The sequence below is a fragment of the Tympanuchus pallidicinctus genome, unplaced genomic scaffold (genome assembly GCF_026119805.1).
Source record: "Tympanuchus pallidicinctus isolate F22 unplaced genomic scaffold, pur_lepc_1.0 scaffold171, whole genome shotgun sequence".
Classification (NCBI taxonomy): Eukaryota; Metazoa; Chordata; class Aves; order Galliformes; family Phasianidae; genus Tympanuchus; species Tympanuchus pallidicinctus.
Window position 1 is genome coordinate 41,063 of NW_026294692.1, and position 18,645 is coordinate 59,707.

At 63.5% G+C, this 18,645-nt stretch overlaps 3 protein-coding genes across 7 annotated transcripts in view; all 3 read left to right on the top strand.

Moving 5' to 3' along the window:
• Nucleotides 1-10,611, top strand: part of INTS3 (integrator complex subunit 3) — a 49,358-nt gene extending 38,747 nt beyond the window's left edge. The window contains exons 23-30 of one of the 2 annotated variants that reach the window (XM_052679351.1): nt 1,714-1,789; nt 1,982-2,095; nt 3,895-3,943; nt 4,075-4,242; nt 5,346-5,476; nt 8,409-8,481; nt 8,574-8,730; nt 10,449-10,611. In XM_052679351.1, coding sequence (XP_052535311.1) covers nt 1,714-1,789; nt 1,982-2,095; nt 3,895-3,943; nt 4,075-4,242; nt 5,346-5,476; nt 8,409-8,481; nt 8,574-8,730; nt 10,449-10,526 — 846 coding nt within the window. In that variant the 3' untranslated portion in view covers nt 10,527-10,611. The remainder of the gene's footprint in view (nt 1-1,713; nt 1,790-1,981; nt 2,096-3,894; nt 3,944-4,074; nt 4,243-5,345; nt 5,477-8,408; nt 8,482-8,573; nt 8,731-10,448) is intronic. The other variant, XM_052679352.1, reaches the window with a different exon arrangement.
• On the top strand, nt 5,694-9,346 carry LOC128078798 (uncharacterized). Of its 4 annotated transcripts, none has more exons than XR_008205809.1 (2): nt 5,694-8,045; nt 9,292-9,346. XR_008205809.1 is itself a non-coding variant. In XM_052679353.1 (2 exons), the coding sequence occupies exons 1-2, from the start codon at nt 5,837-5,839 to the stop codon at nt 7,708-7,710; spliced, it is 1,116 nt and encodes a 371-aa protein (XP_052535313.1). In that variant the 5' UTR covers nt 5,694-5,836; the 3' UTR covers nt 7,711-8,402. The 4 variants fall into 4 exon arrangements, 1 of the variants encoding a protein (XP_052535313.1); XR_008205808.1 differs by lacking the exon at nt 9,292-9,346 and adding an exon at nt 9,149-9,284 and having other exon boundaries at nt 5,694-8,165; XR_008205807.1 differs by lacking the exon at nt 9,292-9,346 and adding an exon at nt 9,149-9,278.
• A 2,978-nt stretch (nt 10,612-13,589) lies between the features above and the next one.
• On the top strand, nt 13,590-17,160 carry LOC128078801 (collagen alpha-2(I) chain-like; the record flags this gene model as incomplete). Its single annotated transcript, XM_052679355.1, is given in 8 exon segments — nt 13,590-13,913; nt 14,036-14,161; nt 14,431-14,535; nt 14,584-14,720; nt 14,888-15,160; nt 15,296-15,487; nt 15,733-15,772; nt 16,986-17,160. Coding segments are annotated over 8 exon segments (1,372 nt in total), but the record flags the coding sequence as incomplete, so codon positions are not given.
• Nucleotides 17,161-18,645: the final 1,485 nt, after the last annotated feature.

Genomic DNA, 18,645 nt, shown 5'->3' on the forward strand with positions numbered 1-18,645 from the left:
TAGGGTGCCATAGGGTGCCATAGGGTACCATAAGGATCCATAGGGTGCCATAGACTGCTACAGAGACCCATAGGGTGCCAAAGGGATCCACAGGGTGCCATAGGGATCCATAGGGTGCCATAAGGATCCGTAGGGAGTCATTAGACCCTACAGTGTACCATAGGGATCCATAGAGATCCACAGAGACCCATAGGGTGCCATAGGGATCCACAGGGTGCCATAGGGATCCATAGGGAGTCATTAGACCCTACAGTGTGCCTTAGGGATCCATAGAGATCCACAGAGACCCATAGGGTGCCATAGGGATCCACAGGGTGCCACAGGGACCCACAGAATCATTGACTCTTAGAATGGCCTGGGTTGCAAAGGAGCAGAACAACCATCAGCTCCAACCTTGCTGTGTGCAGGGCACCAAGCAGCAGCCCAGGCTGTGCTGAGAACCCATAGGGTGCCATAGGGATCCATAGGGAGCCATAGGGATCCATAGGGTGCCATAGGGAGCCATAGAGTGCCATAAGACCCTGTAGTGTGCCTTAGACATCCACAGAGTGCCATCATCATAGAATCCTAGAATGGTCTGAATTGAAAAGGAGCACAATGTTCACCTCATTCCAACCCCTGTAGTGTGCAGGGTCACCAACCAGCAGAGCAGGCTGTGCTGAGAACCCATAGGGTGCCATAGGGATCCATAGGGTGCCATAAGGATGCACAGGGTGCCGTCATCATAGAATCATCATAGAATCCTCGGATGCCCTGGGTTGCAAAGGAGCACAACGGCCATCAGCTCCAACCCTGCTGTGTGCAGTTCTCCAACCAGCAGCCCAGGCTGCTCTGAGAACCCATGGGGTGCCATAAGGATCCATAGGGTGCCATAAGGACCCACAGGGTGCCATTAGGATGCATGGAATCACTGACTCATAGAATGGCCTGGGTTGCAAAGGATCACAATGTTCACCTCATTCCAACCCCCTGCTGTGTGCAGGGTCACCAACCACCACTGCAGGCTGCCCTGAGAACCCATGGGGTGCCATAGGGATCCATAGGGTGTCATAAGAATCCATAGGGTGCCATTAGGATTAATAGAATCATGGACTCATTGGCCTGGGTTGCAAAGGCCCACAGCGGCCATCAGCTCCAACCCTGCTGTGTGCAGGTCTCCAACCAGCAGCCCAGGCTGTGCTGAGAACCCATAGGGTGCCATAAGGATCCACAGGGTGCCATAGGGATCCATAGGGAGCCATGAGACCCTACATGGTGCCATGGGGATCCATAGGGAGCCATGAGACCCTACAGGGTGCCATAGGGACCCATAGGGTGCCATAGGGACCCAAAGAATCATGGACTCATTGAATGCCGTTGGGTTGCAAAGGCTCACAGCGGCCATCAGCTCCAACCCTGCTGTGTGCAGGTCTCCAACCAGCAGCCCAGGCTGCCCAGAGCCACATCCAGCCTGGCCTCCAATGCCTGCAGGGCTGGGGCATCCACAGCCTCCTTGGGCAACCTGTGCCAGTGCCTCACCGCCCTCAGGCTGAAAATCTCCCTCCTAAGAGGGGCTGGGACCCCACCCCCCCCCTCCACATCCCCCCCCGGGGGTCCCAGCCCCCAATTTGCAGCCACCTGCAGCTCACTGAGTGCTGGGCTCCTCCTGGATCCCCGCTTGCCCCGAGCTGCTCCGCACGCAGCGCTGATGCTGACCCCATGCTCTCCCTGCAGCTGCAGGAGTTGGTTTGCCACGTGATGATGGGGAACCTCGTCATGTTCCGCAAGGATTCCGTGCTCAACATCCTCAGTGAGTGCTGCGCCCCCCCCCCCCCCCCCCCCCCAATCCATCCCTGGGGGTTTGCAGAGCCCTCAGCCCCCAATCTCTGCGCCCTCCACGTTGGCACCCGTTGTGGCACAGCTCCGACCCAGCTTGGCGGTTCCAAAGATGAACCTGAGCTCGTTAATGAGCGGCTCGTTTGTGTCCCCCCCCCCCCCTCAGTTCAGAGCCTGGATTGGGAGACCTTTGAGCAGTACTGCACGTGGCAGCTCTTCCTGGCGCACAGCATCCCCTTGGAGGCCATCATCCCCATCCTGCAGCACCTCAAGTACAAAGGTGAGCGTGGAGCCGTGCTGCACGGTGCTGTGCTGCATGGAAAGGTGCTGTGCTGCATGGAAAGGTGCTGTGCTGCATGGAAAGGTGCTGTGCTGCATGGAATGGTGCTGTGCTGCATGGAAAGGTGCTGTGCTGCATGGAAAGGTGCTGTGCTGCATGGAAAGGTGCTGCATGGAATGGTGCTGTGCTGCATGGAATGGTGCTGTGCTGCATGGAAAGGTGCTGTGCTGCATGGAAAGGTGCTGTGCTGCATGGAAAGGTGCTGTGCTGCATGGAATGGTGCTGTGCTGCATGGAAAGGTGCTGTGCTGCATGGAAAGGTGCTGTGCTGCATGGAAAGGTGCTGTGCTGCATGGAATGGTGCTGTGCTGCATGGAATGGTGCTGTGCTGCATGGAAAGGTGCTGCATGGAAAGGTGCTGCATGGAAAGGTGCTGTGCTGCATGGAAAGGTGCTGTGCTGTATGGAAAGGTGCTGTGCTGCATGGAAAGGTGCTGTGCTGCATGGAAAGGTGCTGCATGGAATGGTGTGGTGCTGCATGGAAAGGTGCTGCATGGAATGGTGTGGTGCTGCATGGAAAGGTGCTGCATGGAATGGTGCTGTGCTGCATGGAAAGGTGCTGTGCTGCATGGAATGGTGCTGTGCTGCATGGAAAGGTGCTGTGCTGCATGGAATGGTGCTGCATGGAATGGTGCTGTGCTGCATGGAATGGTGCTGTGCTGCATGGAATGGTGCTGTGCTGCATGGAAAGGTGCTGTGCTGCATCGAAAGGTGCTGTGCTGCATGGAATGGTGCTGTGCTGCATCGAAAGGTGCTGTGCTGCATGGAATGGTGCTGTGCTGCATGGAAAGGTGCTGTGCTGCATCGAAAGGTGCTGTGCTGCATGGAATGGTGCTGTGCTGCATCGAAAGGTGCTGTGCTGCATGGAAAGGTGCTGTGCTGCATGGAATGGTGCTGTGCTGCATCGAAAGGTGCTGTGCTGCATGGAATGGTACTGTGCTGCATCGAAAGGTGCTGTGCTGCATGGAATGGTGCTGTGCTGCATGGTGCTCTGTGTTGCTCTGCATTGCTGCATGGTGCCATGCATTGCTCTGCATTGCTCTGCATTGCTGCATGGTGCTGCATGGAACAGTGCTGTGTGCTGTGGTGTGCAGTGCTGCATAGTGCTGTGTAGTGCTCTGCATTGGTCTGCATTGCTGCCTGGCGCTCTGCAGTGCTCTGCAGTGCCACATGGTGCCCTGCATTGCTTTGCATTGCTCTGCATTGCTCTGCATTGCTCTGCAGTGCTCATGGTGCCCTGCATTGCCGTGCATTGCCCTGCATTGCTCCGCATTGCTCCGCATTACTTTGCATTGCTCTGCATTGCTCTGCATTGCTCTGCATTGCTCCTGGTGCCGTGCATTGCTCTGCATTGCTCTGCATTGTTCCGCATTGCTCTGCATTGCTCCGCATTGCTCCTGGTGCTGTGCATTGCTCTGCATTGCTCTGCAGTGCTCTGCATTGCTCTGCATTGCTCCGCATTGCTCTGCATTGCTCCGCATTGCTCCTGGTGCTGTGCATTGCTCTGCATTGCTCCGCATTGCTCTGCATTGTTCTGCATTGCTCTGCATTGCTCCTGGTGCTGCATTGCTCTGCATTGTTCTGCATTGCTCTGCATTGCTCCGCATTGCTCTGCATTGCTCCGCATTGCTCCTGGTGCTGCATTGCTCTGCATTGTTCTGCGTTGCTCCGCATTGCTCCGCATTGCTCCTGGTGCCGTGCATTGCTGTGTGCCCTCCGCTGAGCTGCCCTCTCGTTGCAGAGCACCCCGAGGCTCTCTCCTGTTTGCTGCTGCAGCTGCGCCGAGAGAAGTGAGTGCCGCCGCGACCCACAGCGCAGCAGCGCCACGGGGCTGCAGCGGGGCGCCCGGCCCCCCTGCCCTCCCCCTGCCCTCCCCCTGCCCCCCCCCGCCCCCCCGCTGCCCCACCGCTGCCCCCCGCAGGCCCAGCGAGGAGATGGTGAAGATGGTGCTGAGCCGCCCGTGCCACCCCGACGATCAGTTCACCACCAGCATCCTGCGGCACTGGGGGCTGAAGCACGACGACCTGCTGGCCGAGCACATCAAGGCGCTGCTCATCAAGAACAACAGCCTGCCCAGGAAGAGGCAGAGGTGAGAGGGGGGCCGGGCCGGGGGGGATGGCAGGGTGTCCCTATGGCTGGGTGTCCCTATGGCTGGGTGTCCCCATGGTTGGGTGTCCCCATGGCTGGGTGTCCCTATGGCCCAGGGTCCCCATGGCTGGGTGTCCTTAGGACTGTCCCTATGTCTGGGTGACCCTAGGGCTGGGTGTCCCTATGGCTGGGTGTCCTTAGGGCTGTCCCCATCACTGGGTGTCCCCATAGCCAGGTGTCCCTATGGCTGGGTGTCCCTAGGGCTGGGTGTCCCTATGGCCCAGGGTCCCTATGGCCCAGGATCCCAAGGGCTGGGTGTCCTTAGGGTTGTCCCCATGGCTGGGTGTCCTTAGGACTGTCCCTATGTCTGGGTGTCCCTATGTCTGGGGTCCCTATGGCTGGGTGTCCTTAGGACTGTCCCTATGTCTGGGTGTCCCTATGTCTGGGTGTCCCTATGTCTGGGGTCCCTATGTCTGGGTGTCCCTATGGCTGGGTGTCCCCATGGCCTGGTGTCTGCAGGGCTGTCCTTATGTCTGGGTGTCCTTAGGGCTGTCCCTATGGCTGGGTGTCCCCATGGCTGGGTGTCCTTAGGGCTGTCCTTATGTCTGGGTGTCCCTAGGGCTGGGTGTCCCCATGGCTGGGTGTCCCTATGGCCGGGTGTCCTTAGGGCTGTCCCCATGGGCTGGGTGTCCCCATCACTGGGTGTCCCCATCACTGGGTGTCCCCATCACTGGGTGTCCCCATAGCCAGGTGTCCCTATGGCTGGGTGTCCTTAGGACTGTCCCTATGTCTGGGTGTCCCTATGGCCTGGTATCCTTAGGGCTGTCCCCATGGGCTGGGTGTCCCCATAGCTGGGTGTCCCCATGGCCTGGTGTCCCCAGGGCTGTCCCCATGGCCACATATCCCCGTGGCTGTGTGTCCCCACAGCCGTGTGCCCCAGGGTTCTGCGTCCCCATCGCTGTGTCCCCACGGCCACCAACCCCCATAGCAGCGCATCCCCGAGGGGCGGCGCGGGGGGGAGAAGGGGGGGGGGGGGGGTGGGGGGGGGGGGTCGGGCTGGGGCTGGGCAGGAGGAGGAGGGGTCCATGGCTGCCGACCCCGCAGGACCAACGGGCGCTCGCGCTCTGCCCCCAGCCTGCGCAGCTCCAGCAGCAAACTGGCCCAGCTCACCCTGGAGCAGATCCTGGAGCACCTGGACAGCCTGCGCCTCAACCTGGCCAACACCAAGCAGAACTGTGCGTGCCGTGGGGCTGGGGGCGAAGTGGGGGGTCTATGGGGGACTGGGGGGGTGGATGTGGGGCTGGGACCCCTCTATAGGACTGGGATCCCTTGGTGGGTGAAGGGCTGGGTGTCCCTACGGGGCTGTGCATCCCTCTATGGGGCTGGGTGTTCCTATGGGGCTGTGCATCCCTCTATGGGGCTGGGTGTTCCTATGGGGCTGTGCATCCCTCTATGGGGCTGGGTGTTCCTATGGGGCTGTGCATCCCTCTATGGGGCTGGGTGTTCCTATGGGGCTGGAACCCTTTGGTGGGTGTGGGGCTGGGACCCCTCTATAGGACTGGGATCCCTTGGTGGGTGAAGGGCTGGGTGTCCCTATGGGGCTGTGCATCCCTCTATGGGGCTGGGTGTTCCTATGGGGCTGGAACCCTTTGGTGGGTGTGGGGCTGGGACCCCTCTATAGGACTGGGATCCCTTGGTGGGTGAAGGGCTGGCTGTCCCTATGGGGTTGTGCATCCCTCTATGGGTCTGAGTGTCCCTATGGGGCTGGGTGTCCCTATGGGTCTGCGGACCTCTCTATGGGGCTGGGTGCCCCTATTGGAACTGGGTACCCCCTTATGGGACTGGGCGTCCCTATGGGGCTGGGATCCCTTGGTGGGTGTGGGGCTGGGACCCCTTTATAGGACTGGGATTTCTTGGTGGGTGTGGGGCTGGGTGTCCCTATGGGGCTGGGACCCCTTGGTGGGTGTGGGGTTGGGACCCTTCTATAGGACTGGCACCCTCTATGGGGCTGGGACCCCTTGCTGTGTGTGGGGCTGAGCATCTCTATGGGGCTGTGGATCCCTCTATGGGGCTGGGTGTCCCTATGGGGCTGGAACCCCTTGGTGGGTGTGGGGCTGAGCATCTCTATGGGGCTGTGGATCCCTCTATGGGGCTGGGTGCCCCTATTGGAACTGGGTGCCCCCTTATGGGGCTGGGTGTCCCTATGGGGTTGGGATCCCTTGGTGGGTGTGGGGCTGGGACCCCTCTACAGGACTGGGATCTCTTGGTGGGTGTGGGGCTGGGTGTCCCTATGGGGCTGGGACCCCTTGCTGTGTGTGGGGCTGAGCATCTCTATGGGGCTGCGGACCCCTCTATGGGGCTGGGTGTCCCTATGGGGCAGGGACCCCTTGCTGTGTGTGGGGCTGAGCATCTCTATGGGGCTGCGGACCCCTCTATGGGGCTGGGTTCCCCTATTGGAACTGGGTGCCCCCTTATGGGGCTGGGTGTCCCTATGGGGCTGGGACCCCTTGCTGTGTGTGGGGCTGAGCATCTCTATGGGGCTGCGGACCCCTCTATGGGGCTGGGTGCCCCTATTGGAACTGGGTGCCCCCTTATGGGGCTGGGTGTCCCTATGGGGCTGGAACCCCTTGCTGTGTGTGGGGCTGAGCATTTCTATGGGGCTGTGGATCCCTCTATGGGGCTGGGTGCCCCTATTGGAACTGGGTGCCCCCTTATGGGGCTGGGTGTCCCTATGGGGCTGGGATCCCTTGGTGGGTGTGGGGCTGGGACCCCTCTACAGGACTGGGATCTCTTGGTGGGTGTGGGGCTGGGTGTCCCTATGGGGCTGGGACCCCTTGCTGTGTGTGGGGCTGAGCATCTCTATGGGGCTGTGGATCCCTCTATGGGGCTGGGTGTCCCTATAGGTCTGCGGACCCCTCTATGGGGCTGGGAGTCCCTATTGGAACTGGGTGCCCTCTTATGGGGCTGGGTGTCCCTATGGGGCTGGGACCCCTTGCTGTGTGTGGGGCTGAGCATCTCTATGGGGCTGTGGACCCCTCTATGGGGCTGGGTGTCTCTATGGGGCAGGGACCCCTTGGTGGGTGTGGGGCTGAGCATCTCTATGGGGCTGTGGATCCCTCTATGGGGCTGGGTGCCCCTATTGGAACTGGGTGCCCCCTTATGGGGCTGGGTGTCCCTATGGGGCTGGGATCCCTTGGTGGGTGTGGGGCTGGGACCCCTCTACAGGACTGGGATCTCTTGGTGGGTGTGGGGCTGGGTGTCCCTATGGGGCTGGGACCCCTTGCTGTGTGTGGGGCTGAGCATCTCTATGGGGCTGCGGACCCCTCTATGGGGCTGGGTTCCCCTATTGGAACTGGGTGCCCCCTTATGGGGCTGGGTGTCCCTATGGGGCTGGGACCCCTTGCTGTGTGTGGGGCTGAGCATCTCTATGGGGCTGTGGATCCCTCTATGGGGCTGGGTGTCCCTATAGGTCTGCGGACCCCTCTATGGGGCTGGGTGCCCCTATTGGAACTGGGTGCCCCCTTATGGGGCTGGGTGTCCCTATGGGGCTGCGACCCCTTGCTGTGTGTGGGGCTGAGCATCTCTATGGGGCTGCGGACCCCTCTATGGGGCTGGGTGTCCCTATGGGGCTGGGACCCCTTGCTGTGTATGGGGCTGAGCATCTCTATGGGGCTGTGGATCCCTCTATGGGGCTGGGTGTCCCTATAGGTCTGCGGACCCCTCTATGGGGCTGGGTGCCCCTATTGGAACTGGGTGCCCCCTTATGGGGCTGGGTGTCCCTATGGGGCTGGGACCCCTTGCTGTGTGTGGGGCTGAGCATCTCTATGGGGCTGTGGACCCCTCTATGGGGCTGGGTGTCCCTATTGGAACTGGGTGCCCCCTTATGGGGCTGGGTGTCCCTATGGGGCTGGGATCCCTTGGTGGGTGTGGGGCTGAGCATCTCTATGGGGCTGCAGACCCCTCTATGGGGCTGGGTGTCCCTATTGGAACTGGGTGCCCCCATTGGAACTGGGTGCCCCCTTATGGGGCTGGGTGTCCCTATGGGGCAGGAACCCCTTGCTGTGTGTGGGGCTGAGCGTCCCTCACCCTGTGGGGGTTGATGGGCTTCAACGAGGTGGGGTCTCCAGCCCCCCATCGACCCCCCCCCTTCTCCCCCCTCCCCTGCAGTTTTCAGCCAGACGCCCATCCTGCAGGCCCTGCAGCACGTCCAGGCCAGCTGCGACGAGGCGCATAAGATGAAGTGAGACCCCAACCCCCCCCCCCCCCCCACCCCATAACCCAGCCGCCTCCACCCGGCCCCTCTCATCCCCCCCCCCCTTTTTCCCCCCCCAGGTTCAGCGACCTTTTCTCCCTGGCTGAGGAATACGAGGATTCGTCCAGCAAACCCCCCAAGAGCCGCCGCAAGGCCGCCCTCGCCAGCCCCCGCAGCCGCAAGAGCGCCGCGCAGCCCCCCAACAACGAGGAGGAGTCGGCGTCCAGCAGCGCCTCGGTGAGGGGGGGGCTGGGGACCCTTCTGTGGGGCTGGGACCCCTTGGTGGGTGTGGGGCTGGGTGTCCCTGTGGGGCTGGGACCCCTTGGTGGGTGTGGGGCTGGGACCCCTATGGGGCTGGGACCCCTCTATAGGACTGGGATCCCCTATGGGGCTGGGACCCCTTGTTGGGTGTGGGGCTGGGTGTCCCTGTGGGGCTGGGACCCCTCTATGGGGCTGGGATCCCTTGGTGGGTGTGGGGCTGGGTGTCCCTATGGGGCTGGGACCCCTCTATAGGACTGGGATCCCCTATGGGGATGTGCCACCTTGGTGGGTGTGGGGCTGGGTGTCCCTATGGGGCTGGGACCCCTCCATAGGATTGGCACCCCCTATGGGGCTGGGACCCCTTGGTGGGTGTGGGGCTGGGACCCCTCTATAGGACTGGCACCCCCTATGGGGCTGGGACCCCTTGGTGGTTGTGGGGCTGTGGGCCCCTATTGGGGCTGGGACCCCTCTATAGGACTGGGATCCCTTGGTGGGTGTGGGGCTGGGTGTCCCTATGGGGCTGGGACCCCTTTGTAGGACTGGCACCCCCTATGGGGCTGGGACCCCTTGGTGGGTGTGGGGCTGGGCGTCCCTATGGGGCTGAGACCCCTCTGTAGGACTGGGATCCCCTATGGGGCTGGGACCCCTTGGTGGGTGTGGGGCTGGGACCCCTATGGGGCTGGGACCCCTTGATGGGTGTGGGGCTGTGGGCCCCTATTGGGGCTGGGACCCCTCTATAGGACTGGGATCCCTTGGTGGGTGTGGGGCCGGGTGTCCCTATGGGGCTGGGACCCCTTTATAGGACTGGGATCCCTTGGTGGGTGTGGGGCTGGGTGTCCCTGTGGGGCTGTGAACTCCTCTATGGGGCTGGGATCCCTTGGTGGGTGTGGGGCTGGGTGTCCCTGTGGGGCTGTGAACTCCTCTATGGGGCTGGGATCCCTTGGTGGGTGTGGGGCTGGGTGTCCCTATGGGGCTGTGGACTCCTCTATGGGGCTGGGACCCCTTGTTGGGTGTGGGGCTGGGTGTCCCTGTGGGGCTGGGACTCCTTGGTGGGTGTGGGGCTGGGACCCCTATGGGGCTGTGGACTTCTCTATGGGGCTGGGTGTTCCTATGGGGCTGGGATGCCTTGGTGGGTGTGGGGCTGGGTGTCCCTATGGGGCTGCGGACCCCTCTATGGGGCTGGGATCCCTTGGTGGGTGTGGGGCTGGGTGTCCCTGTGGGGCTGGGATCCCTTGGTGGGTGTGGGGCTGGGACCCCTCTATAGGACTGGGATCCCCTATGGGGCTGGGACCCCTTGGTGGGTGTGGGGCTGGGTGTCCCTATGGGGCTGTGGACTCCTCTATGGGGCTGGGTGTCCCTATGGGGCTGGGACCCCCAGGTGGGTGTGGGGCTGTTTGCTCTTATAGGACCGTGGGCCGCCCATGGGGCTGGGACTCCTTGTTGAGTGCAGGGCTATGGGGCCACGTTTCTCCCTATAGGGTCGTGTGCTCCGCTATGGGGCTGCGTCCCTCCTTATGGGGCTGCATCTCTCCCTATGGGGCCACGTCCCTCTATGGGGCTGGGACTCCTGGCTGAGCGCAGGGCTTCGGGCCCTCGTCTCTCCCTATGGGGTCGTGTGCCTCCCTATGGGGCCGGGACCCCCGGGTGGATGATTGGGGTCGGACCCCCCCCATCGCCCCCTGCTGTCCCCATAGGAGGAGGAGGACACCAAACCCAAACCCACCAAGCGGAAGCGGAAGGGCTCCTCGGCCGTGGGCTCCGACAGCGACTGAGATGCCGCGGGGCAGAGCGGCTCCCGCTGCGCTGCTCCGCGCCCCCTTTGGAGCGGCGCCCCCTGGTGGCGGGGGGTGGAACCGCACCCCCTCCCCTCACAGGAGCCGCATTTTGGGGGTCTCCTCAAAAGGGGGGGGGGTGAGGGGGGCTGAGGAGGGGGGGGCTGGCAGTGGTTCCCCCCCCCCCCCCTCCCTTCCCATCACCGCTGTGCTGATTTTCAGACGCGAGATGTAAATAAAAAGTGTGAGCACGAGCGGCTGGGGGTGATGGGGGGGGGTTGGAGGGGGGGGGGGTCTCTCACCGTGACCCCCCCGCCCCCCCCGTCGGTGATTTTTAAGTGTTTTCTTTTTTAAAGGCAATAAAAACCTCGCACCGTTTTGTACCCGGCGGCACCGCGCGCTCAGAGCCCCCCCCGAAGCCCCCCCTCAAATCCCCCCATCGGCAAAAAGGGGGGGGGGGGGGCACAGTATGGGGGGCGGGGGGAGCGCGGTGTATGGGGGAGGGGGGGGGATGCGCTATTTGGGGTGGGGGTCATCAGGGAGGGGACACTGGGGGGAGGCGCCGTGGGAGAAGCCTGAGCCCATTGGGGTACGATGGGGGGGGGGTCGATATGGAGTGCGACCCTATGGGGTGGGGGGGCACTGTGACCCCATTGGGGCACGATATGGGGGGGGGTCAATATGGGGTGTGACCCCATGGAATGGTGGAGGAGGGGGGGGGGGGGCAATGTGACCCTATTGGAAGGGGGGGGCACTATGGGGGGGCACCGTGACCCCATTAGGGCACAGTATGGGGTGGGGGTCCATATAGGCTGTGACCACAGGGGGGCGCTGTGAGGGGTTTGGGGTCAATATGACTCCATGGGGAGGGCACTATGGGGGGGGGGGGGGGGCTGTGTGACCCCATTGGGGCACGATATGGGGGGGGGTCCATATGGGATGAGACCCCATGGGGGCAATATGGGAAGGGGGGGGTTCATATAGGCTGCGACCCTATGGGGAGGGGGGGGGCGCTGTGACCCCATTGGGGCGCTGTGGGGGGTTTGGGGTCAATATGACCCCATGGGGGGGGCATTATGGGGGAGGGGGGGGCACTGTGACCCCATTGGGGCACGATATTGGGGGGGTCAATATGGGGTGAGACCCCATGGGGGCAATATGGGAAGGGGGGGGGGGTCCATATAGGCTGTGACCCTACGGAGGGGAGGGGGCACTGTGACCCTATTGAAAGGGGGGGGGCACTATGGGGGGGCAGTGTGACCCCATTGGAGCGCGATATGGGGGGGGTCCATATAGGCTGTGACCCTATGGGGAGGGGGGGGGCACTGTGACCCCATTGGGGCGCTGTGGGGGGTTTGGGGTCAATATGACCCCATTGGGGAGTGGGGGGTCGGGGGAGGGGGCTGTGTGACCCCATTAGGGCGCGATATGGGGGGGGCCTATATGGGGTGTGACCCTATGGGGGAATATGGGGAGGGGGGAGGAAGGTCCATATAGGCTGTGACCCTATGGGGAGGGGGGGGCCCTGTGACCCCATTGGGGCGCTGTGAGGGGTTTGGGATCAATATGACTCAATTGGGGGGGGGGAAATTATAGGGGAGGGGGGGCACTGTGACCCCATTGGGGCACGATATGGGGGGGGGTCAATATGGGGTGTGACCCTATGGGGGCAATATGGGGAAGGGGGAGTGTCCATATAGGCTGTGACCCTATGGAGAGGGGGGGTGCTGTGACCCCATTGGGGCACGATATGGGGGGGGGTCAATATGGGATGAGACCCCATGGGGGCAATATGGGAAGGGGGGGGTTCATATAGGCTGCGACTCTATGGAGAGGGGGGGCGCTGTGGCCCCATTGGGGCGCTGTGAGGGGTTTGGGGTCAATATGACCCCATGGGGGGGGCACTATGGGTGGGGGGGGGGGGCTGTGTGACCCCATTGGGGCACGATATGCGGGGGGGTCAATATGGGGTGTGACCCTATGGAGGGGGGGGGGGCACTGTGACCCTATTGAAAGGGGGGGGGCACTATGGGGGGGCAGTGTGACCCCATTGGAGCACGATATGGGGGGGGTCCATATAGGCTGTGACCCTATGGGGGGGGGGGGGGCACTGTGATCCCATTGGGGCGCTGTGGGGGGTTTGGGGTCAATATGACCCCATGGGGGGGGGGGGGGTTCACCGTGACCCCATTGGGGCGCGATATGGGGGGGGGTCCAGGCGGGCCGCGACCCCACGTGGCGCCGCAGGCAGCGCTGCGCTCTACGCGCCGGGGCGGGGCGGTGCGGGGCGGTGCGGGGCGGCCCCTACAGGGGGGCGGTGCGGTTCTTTTTCGGGGGGGGGGTCCGAGGGGGGGAGAAGCTGTGAGGGGGGGGTGGGGGGGGGGGGTCGGCCATGGCGCCGTGCGTTTTGCTGCTGCTGCTGCTGGCGGCGGTGGCGGCGGCCGCGTTGGCGTTGCGGTGGCGGCGGCGTTGGGCTCCGCTTTGCGCCGACGCGGCGTTCGTGGTGCGGGCGGCGCGGTGCCGCCGGCGGCTGTTGCGGGACGGGGGGGAAAGTTTGGCGGCGAGGTTCTTGAAGGAAGCTCGGAAAGGCCCGCAAAGGCCGTTTTTGCGGGTCCGGGAAGGGACCGTGCGCTACGGGGAGGCGGCCCAGAGGGTGGCGCGGATGGTGGCGGCGTTGCGGGACCGGCCGCTGCTGGGGGGGCGCGGGGAGAAGCTGGGGCCGCGCGTGGCGGTGGGGCTGCTGGCCCGCAACGGCCCCGCGTTCGTGTGCGGCTGGATGGCGCTGATCGCCATCGGAGCGCGGCCGGCGCTGCTGGGGGCCGAGCTGAGAGCCGCGGCGCTGCGGCACTGCGTGCGGGAGAGCGGCGCCAGGGCGCTGCTGGTGGAGAGCGGTGAGCGGAGCCGGGGGGCCGGGGGGGCGAGGGGGGGTGGGGATGGGATCTGTAGGATGGGGATGGGGAATGGGGGTCTGGGGGGTCTGGGGGGTGTATGGGGTTGTGAGGTCTGTGGGGTCTGTGGGGTCTGTGGAGTCCATATGGGGTCTGTGGGGTGTGTGTGGGATGTATGGGGTCTGTGGGGTCCGTATGGGGTTATGGGGTCTATGGGGTCTGTGGAGTCCGTATGGGGTCTGTGGGGTGTGTGGGGTTATGGGGTCTGTGGGGTCCATATGGGGTCTATGGGGTCTGTGGGGTCCGTGTGGGGTTATGGGGTCTGTGGGGTGTATGGGGACTGGGGGTCTGAGGGGTCTGGGGGATGTATGGGGTTATGGGGTCTGTGGAGTCCATATGGGGTCTGTGGGGTCCGTATGGGGTTATGGGGTCTGTGGGGTCCATATGGGGTCTGTGGGGTCCGTGTGGGGTTATGGGGTCTGTGGGATGTATGGGGTCTGTGGGGTGTATGGGGTCTGGGGGTCTGTGGGGTCTGGGGGATGTATGGGTTTATGGGGTTATGGGGTCTGTGGGGTCTATGGGGTCTGTGGGGTCCGTGTGTGGGGTGTGGGGTGGGTATAGGGTGTGTGGGATCTGTGGGGTCCGTGTGGGGTTATGGGGTCTGTGGGTATATGGGGTCTGTGGGATGTATGGGGTTATGGGGTCTATGGGGTTATGGGGTCTGTGGGGTCCGTGTGGGGTTATGGGGTCTGTAGGATGTATGGGGTCTGTGGGGTGTATGGGGTCTGGGGGTCTGTGGGGTCTAGGGGATGTATGGGGTCTATGGGGTCTGTGGGGTCCGTGTGGGGTTATGGGGTCTGTGGGGTCTGTGGGGTCTGTGGAGTCCATATGGGGTCTGTGGGGTGTGTGTGGGATGTATGGGGTCTGTGGGGTCCGTATGGGGTTATGGGGTCTGTGGGGTCCGTGTGGGGTATATGGGGTCTGTGGGGTCTGTGGGGTCTGTGGGGTCTGTGGAGTCCATATGGGGTCTGTGGGGTGTGTGTGGGATGTATGGGGTCTGTGGGGTCCGTATGGGGTTATGGGGTGTGTGGGGTGTGTGGGGTGTGTGTGGGATGTATGGGGTCTGTGGGGTCTGTGGGGTCCGTGTGGGGGGTGTGGGGTGGGTATAGGGTGTGTGGGATCTGTGGGGTCCGTGTGGGGTTATGGGGTCTGTGGGTATATGGGGTCTGTGGGATGTATGGGGTTATGGGGTCTATGGGGTGTATGGGGTCTGTGGGGTGTATGGGGTTATGGGGTCTGTGGGGTCCGTGTGGGATGTATGGGGTCTGTGGGATGTATGGGGTCTGTGGGGTGTATGGGGTTATGGGGTCTATGGGGTGTATGGGGTCTGTGGGGTGTATGGGGTTATGGGGTCTGTGGGGTCCGTGTGGGGTTATGGGGTCTGTGGGATGTATGGGGTCTGGGGGTCTGTGGGGTCTGGGGGATGTATGGGGTTATGGGGTCTGTGGGGTCCGTGTGGGGGGTGTGGGGTGGGTATAGGGTATGTGGGATCTGTGGGGTCCGTGTGGGGTTATGGGGTCTGTGGGTATATGGGGTCTGGGGGATGTATGGGGTTATGGGGTCTGTGGGGTCCGTATGGGGTTATGGGGTCTGTGGGGTGTATGGGGTCTGTGGAGTCCATATGGGGTCTGTGGGGTGTGTGTGGGATGTATGGGGTCTGTGGGGTCTGTATGGGATTATGGGGTCTGTGGGATGTATGGGGTCTATGGGGTCTGCGGAGTGTATGGGGTCTGTGGGGTCCGTATGGGGTTATGGGGTCTGTGGGTATATGGGGTCTGGAGGATGTATGGGGTCTATGGGGTCTGTGGGGTCCGTGTGGGATGTATGGGGTCTGTGGGGTCTATGGGGTCTGTGGGGTGTGTATGGGGTCTGTGGAGTCCATATGGGGTCTATGGGGTCTGTGGGGTCTGTGGGGCCCGTGGGGTGGGTATGGGGTCTATGGGGTGTTGTGGGGTTATGGGATGGGGGGGGTCTATATGGAGTTATGGGGTCCGTGGGGTGTTTGTGGGGTCTGTATGGGGGGTGGGGGGGGTCTCTATGGAGTTATGGGGTCTATGGGGTGTGTGGAGTCTATATGGGGTGTGTGGGATCTCTATGGGGTGTGTAGGGGTTATGGGATGGGGGGGGGTCTATATGGAGTTATGGGGTCTATGGGGTGTTGTGGGGTCTGTATGGGGGGTGGGGGCATCTCTATGGAGTTATGGGGTCTATGGGGCGTTGTGGGGTCTGTATGGGATGGGGGGGGCATCTCTATGGAGTTATGGGGTCTATGGGGTGTTTGTGGGGTCTGTATTGGGGGTGGGGGGGTCTATACGGAGTTATGGGGTCTATGGGGTGTTGTGGGGTCTGTATGGGGGGTGTGGGGGTCTCTATGGAGTTATGGGGTCTATGGGGTGTTTGTGGGGTGTAGATGGGGTGTGCAGAGTCTATATGGGGTGTGTGGGATCTCTATGGGGTGTGTAGGGATTATGGGATTGGGGGGGTCTCTATGGAGTTATGGGGTCTATGGGGTGTTGTGGGGTCTGTATGGGGGGTGGGGGGGTCTCTATGGAGTTATGGGGCCTATGAGGTGTTTGTGGGGTGTATATGGGGTGTGTGGGATCTCTATGGGGTGTGTGGGGGTTATGGGATGGGGGTGTGTCTTTATGAAGTTATGGGGTCTATGGGGTGTTGTGGGGTCTGTATGGGGGGGTGGGGGCATCTCTATGGAGTTATGGGGTCTATGGGGCGTTGTGGGGTCTGTATGGGAGGTGGGGGGGTCTCTATGGAGTTATGGGGTCTATCGGGCGTTGTGGGGTCTGTATGGGATGGGGGGGCGTCTCTATGGAGTTATGGGGTCTATGGGGTGTTGTGGGGTCTGTATGGGATGGGGGGGGTCTCTATGGAGTTATGGGGTCTATGGGGTGTTGTGGGGTCTGTATGGGGTGTGGGGGGGTCTCTATGGAGTTATGGGGTCTATGGGGTGTTGTGGGGTCTGTATGGGGGGTGTGGGGGGTCTCTATGGAGTTATGGGGTCTATGGGGTGTTGTGGGGTGTAGATGGGGTGTGCGGAGTCTATATGGGGTGTGTGGGATCTCTATGGGGTGTTGTGGGGTCTGTATGGGATGGGGGGGGTCTCTATGGAGTTATGGGGTCTATGGGGTGTTGTGGGGTCTGTATGGGATGGGGGGGATCTATACGGAGTTATGGGGTCTATGGGGTGTTGTGGGGTCTGTATGGGGGGTGGGGGGGTCTCTGTGGAGTTATGGGGTCTATGGGGTGTTGTGGGGTCTGTATGGGGGGTGGGGGGGTCTCTATGGAGTTATGGGGTCTATGGGGTGTGCGGGATCTCTATGGGGTGTGTGGGGTTGATGGGCTCAGTGGGCCGTTGCGCTCTATGGGGCAGAACTGAGGCCGGGTCGGGGCCGGGGATGCGGGCGGTTCGGGGGGGGGTCGGGCGGCGCTGATCCCCGCCGGGCGTCCGTGGAACCCCGCAGAACTTTTTGGGGCTGTGGAGCCGATCGTGGAGGAGCTGCGGGAAGCCGGCGTGGCCGTTTGGGTGATGGGGGCCGGGGGGAACGCGGCCGGCGGCGAGGATCTGAACGAAGCTTCGGAAGCGGCGCCGGCGGAGCTGGGAGCGGAGGACGTTTGGAAGCCGCCCGACATGGGGGAAACGGCGCTGTACATCTTCACCTCCGGCACCACCGGTGGGGGACGGGATGGGGGTCGGCTGTGGGGATGGGGGTCGGCTGTGGGGATGGGGGTCGGCTGTGGGGATGGGGGGTGGCTGTGGGGCTGGGGGGTCAGCTGTGGGGATGGGGGTCGGCTGTGGGGATGGGGGTCGGCTGTGGGGATGGGGGTCGGCTGTGGGGATGGGGGTCGGCTATGGGGATGGGGGTCGGCTGTGGGGATGGGGGTCGGCTGTGGGGATGGGGGGTCGGCTGTGGGGATGGGGGTCGGCTGTGGGGATGGGGGTCGGCTGTGGGGATGGGGGGTCGGCTGTGGGGATGGGGGTTGAGCTGTGGGGATGGGGGGTGGCTGTGGGGATGGGGGGTGAGCTGTGGGGATGGGGGTCGGCTGTGGGGCTGAGGGGTCGGCTGTGGGGATGGGGGTCGGCTGTGGGGATGGGGGGTCGGCTGTGGGGATGGGGGTCAGCTGTGGGGATGGGGGTCGGCTGTGGGGCTGGGGGGTGGCTGTGGGGATGGGGGTCGGCTGTGGGGCTGGGGGGTCAGCTGTGGGGCTGGGGGGTGGCTGTGGGGATGGGGGGTCAGCTGTGGGGATGGGGGTCGGCTGTGGGGATGGGGGGTCGGCTGTGGGGATGGGGGGTCAGCTGTGGGGATGGGGGTCGGCTGTGGGGATGGGGGTCGGCTGTGGGGATGGGGGGTGGCTGTGGGGCTGGGGTATCGGCTATGGGGCTGAGGGGGTCGGCTGTGGGGATGGGGATGGGGGGTCGGCTGTGGGGCTGAGGGGGTCTGCTGTGGGGCTGGGGGGTCGGCTGTGGGGATGGGGGGTGGCTGTGGGGCTGTGGGGTCGGCTGTGGGGATGGAGGTCAGCTGTGGGGATGGGGGTCGGCTGTGGGGATGGGGGTCAGCTGTGGGGCTGGGGGGTCGGCTATGGGGATGGGGGTCAGCTATGGGGCTGTGGGGTTGGCTGTGGGGCTGTGGGGTCGGCTGTGGGGATGGGGGGTCAGCTGTGGGGATGGGGGGTCGGCTATGGGGCTGGGGGGTCAGCTATGGGGCTGTGGGGTTGGCTGTGGGGCTGTGGGGTCGGCTGTGGGGATGGGGGGTCAGCTGTGGGGATGGGGGGGTCGGCTGTGGGGATGGGGGGTCAGCTGTGGGGCTGGGGGGTCAGCTATGGGGATGGGGGGTCGGCTGTGGGGATGGGGGTCGGCTGTGGGGCTGGGGGTCGGCTGTGGGGCTGGGGTATCGGCTATGGGGCTGAGTGGGTCTGCTGTGGGGCTGGGGGGTCAGCTATGGGGCTGTGGGGTTGGCTGTGGGGATGGGGATGGGGGGTCGGCTGTGGGGCCAACTCTGGGGCTATGGGGCTGGCTGTGGAGCTATGGGGCTCCTGTGAGGCTGCAGGGCTGACTTGGGCTGTGGGGCTGGCTGTGGGGCTATAGGGCCAGCTGTAGGGCCAGCTGTGGGGCTGTGGGGCTCGCTATGGGGCTGTAGGGCCGGCTATGGGGCTCACTA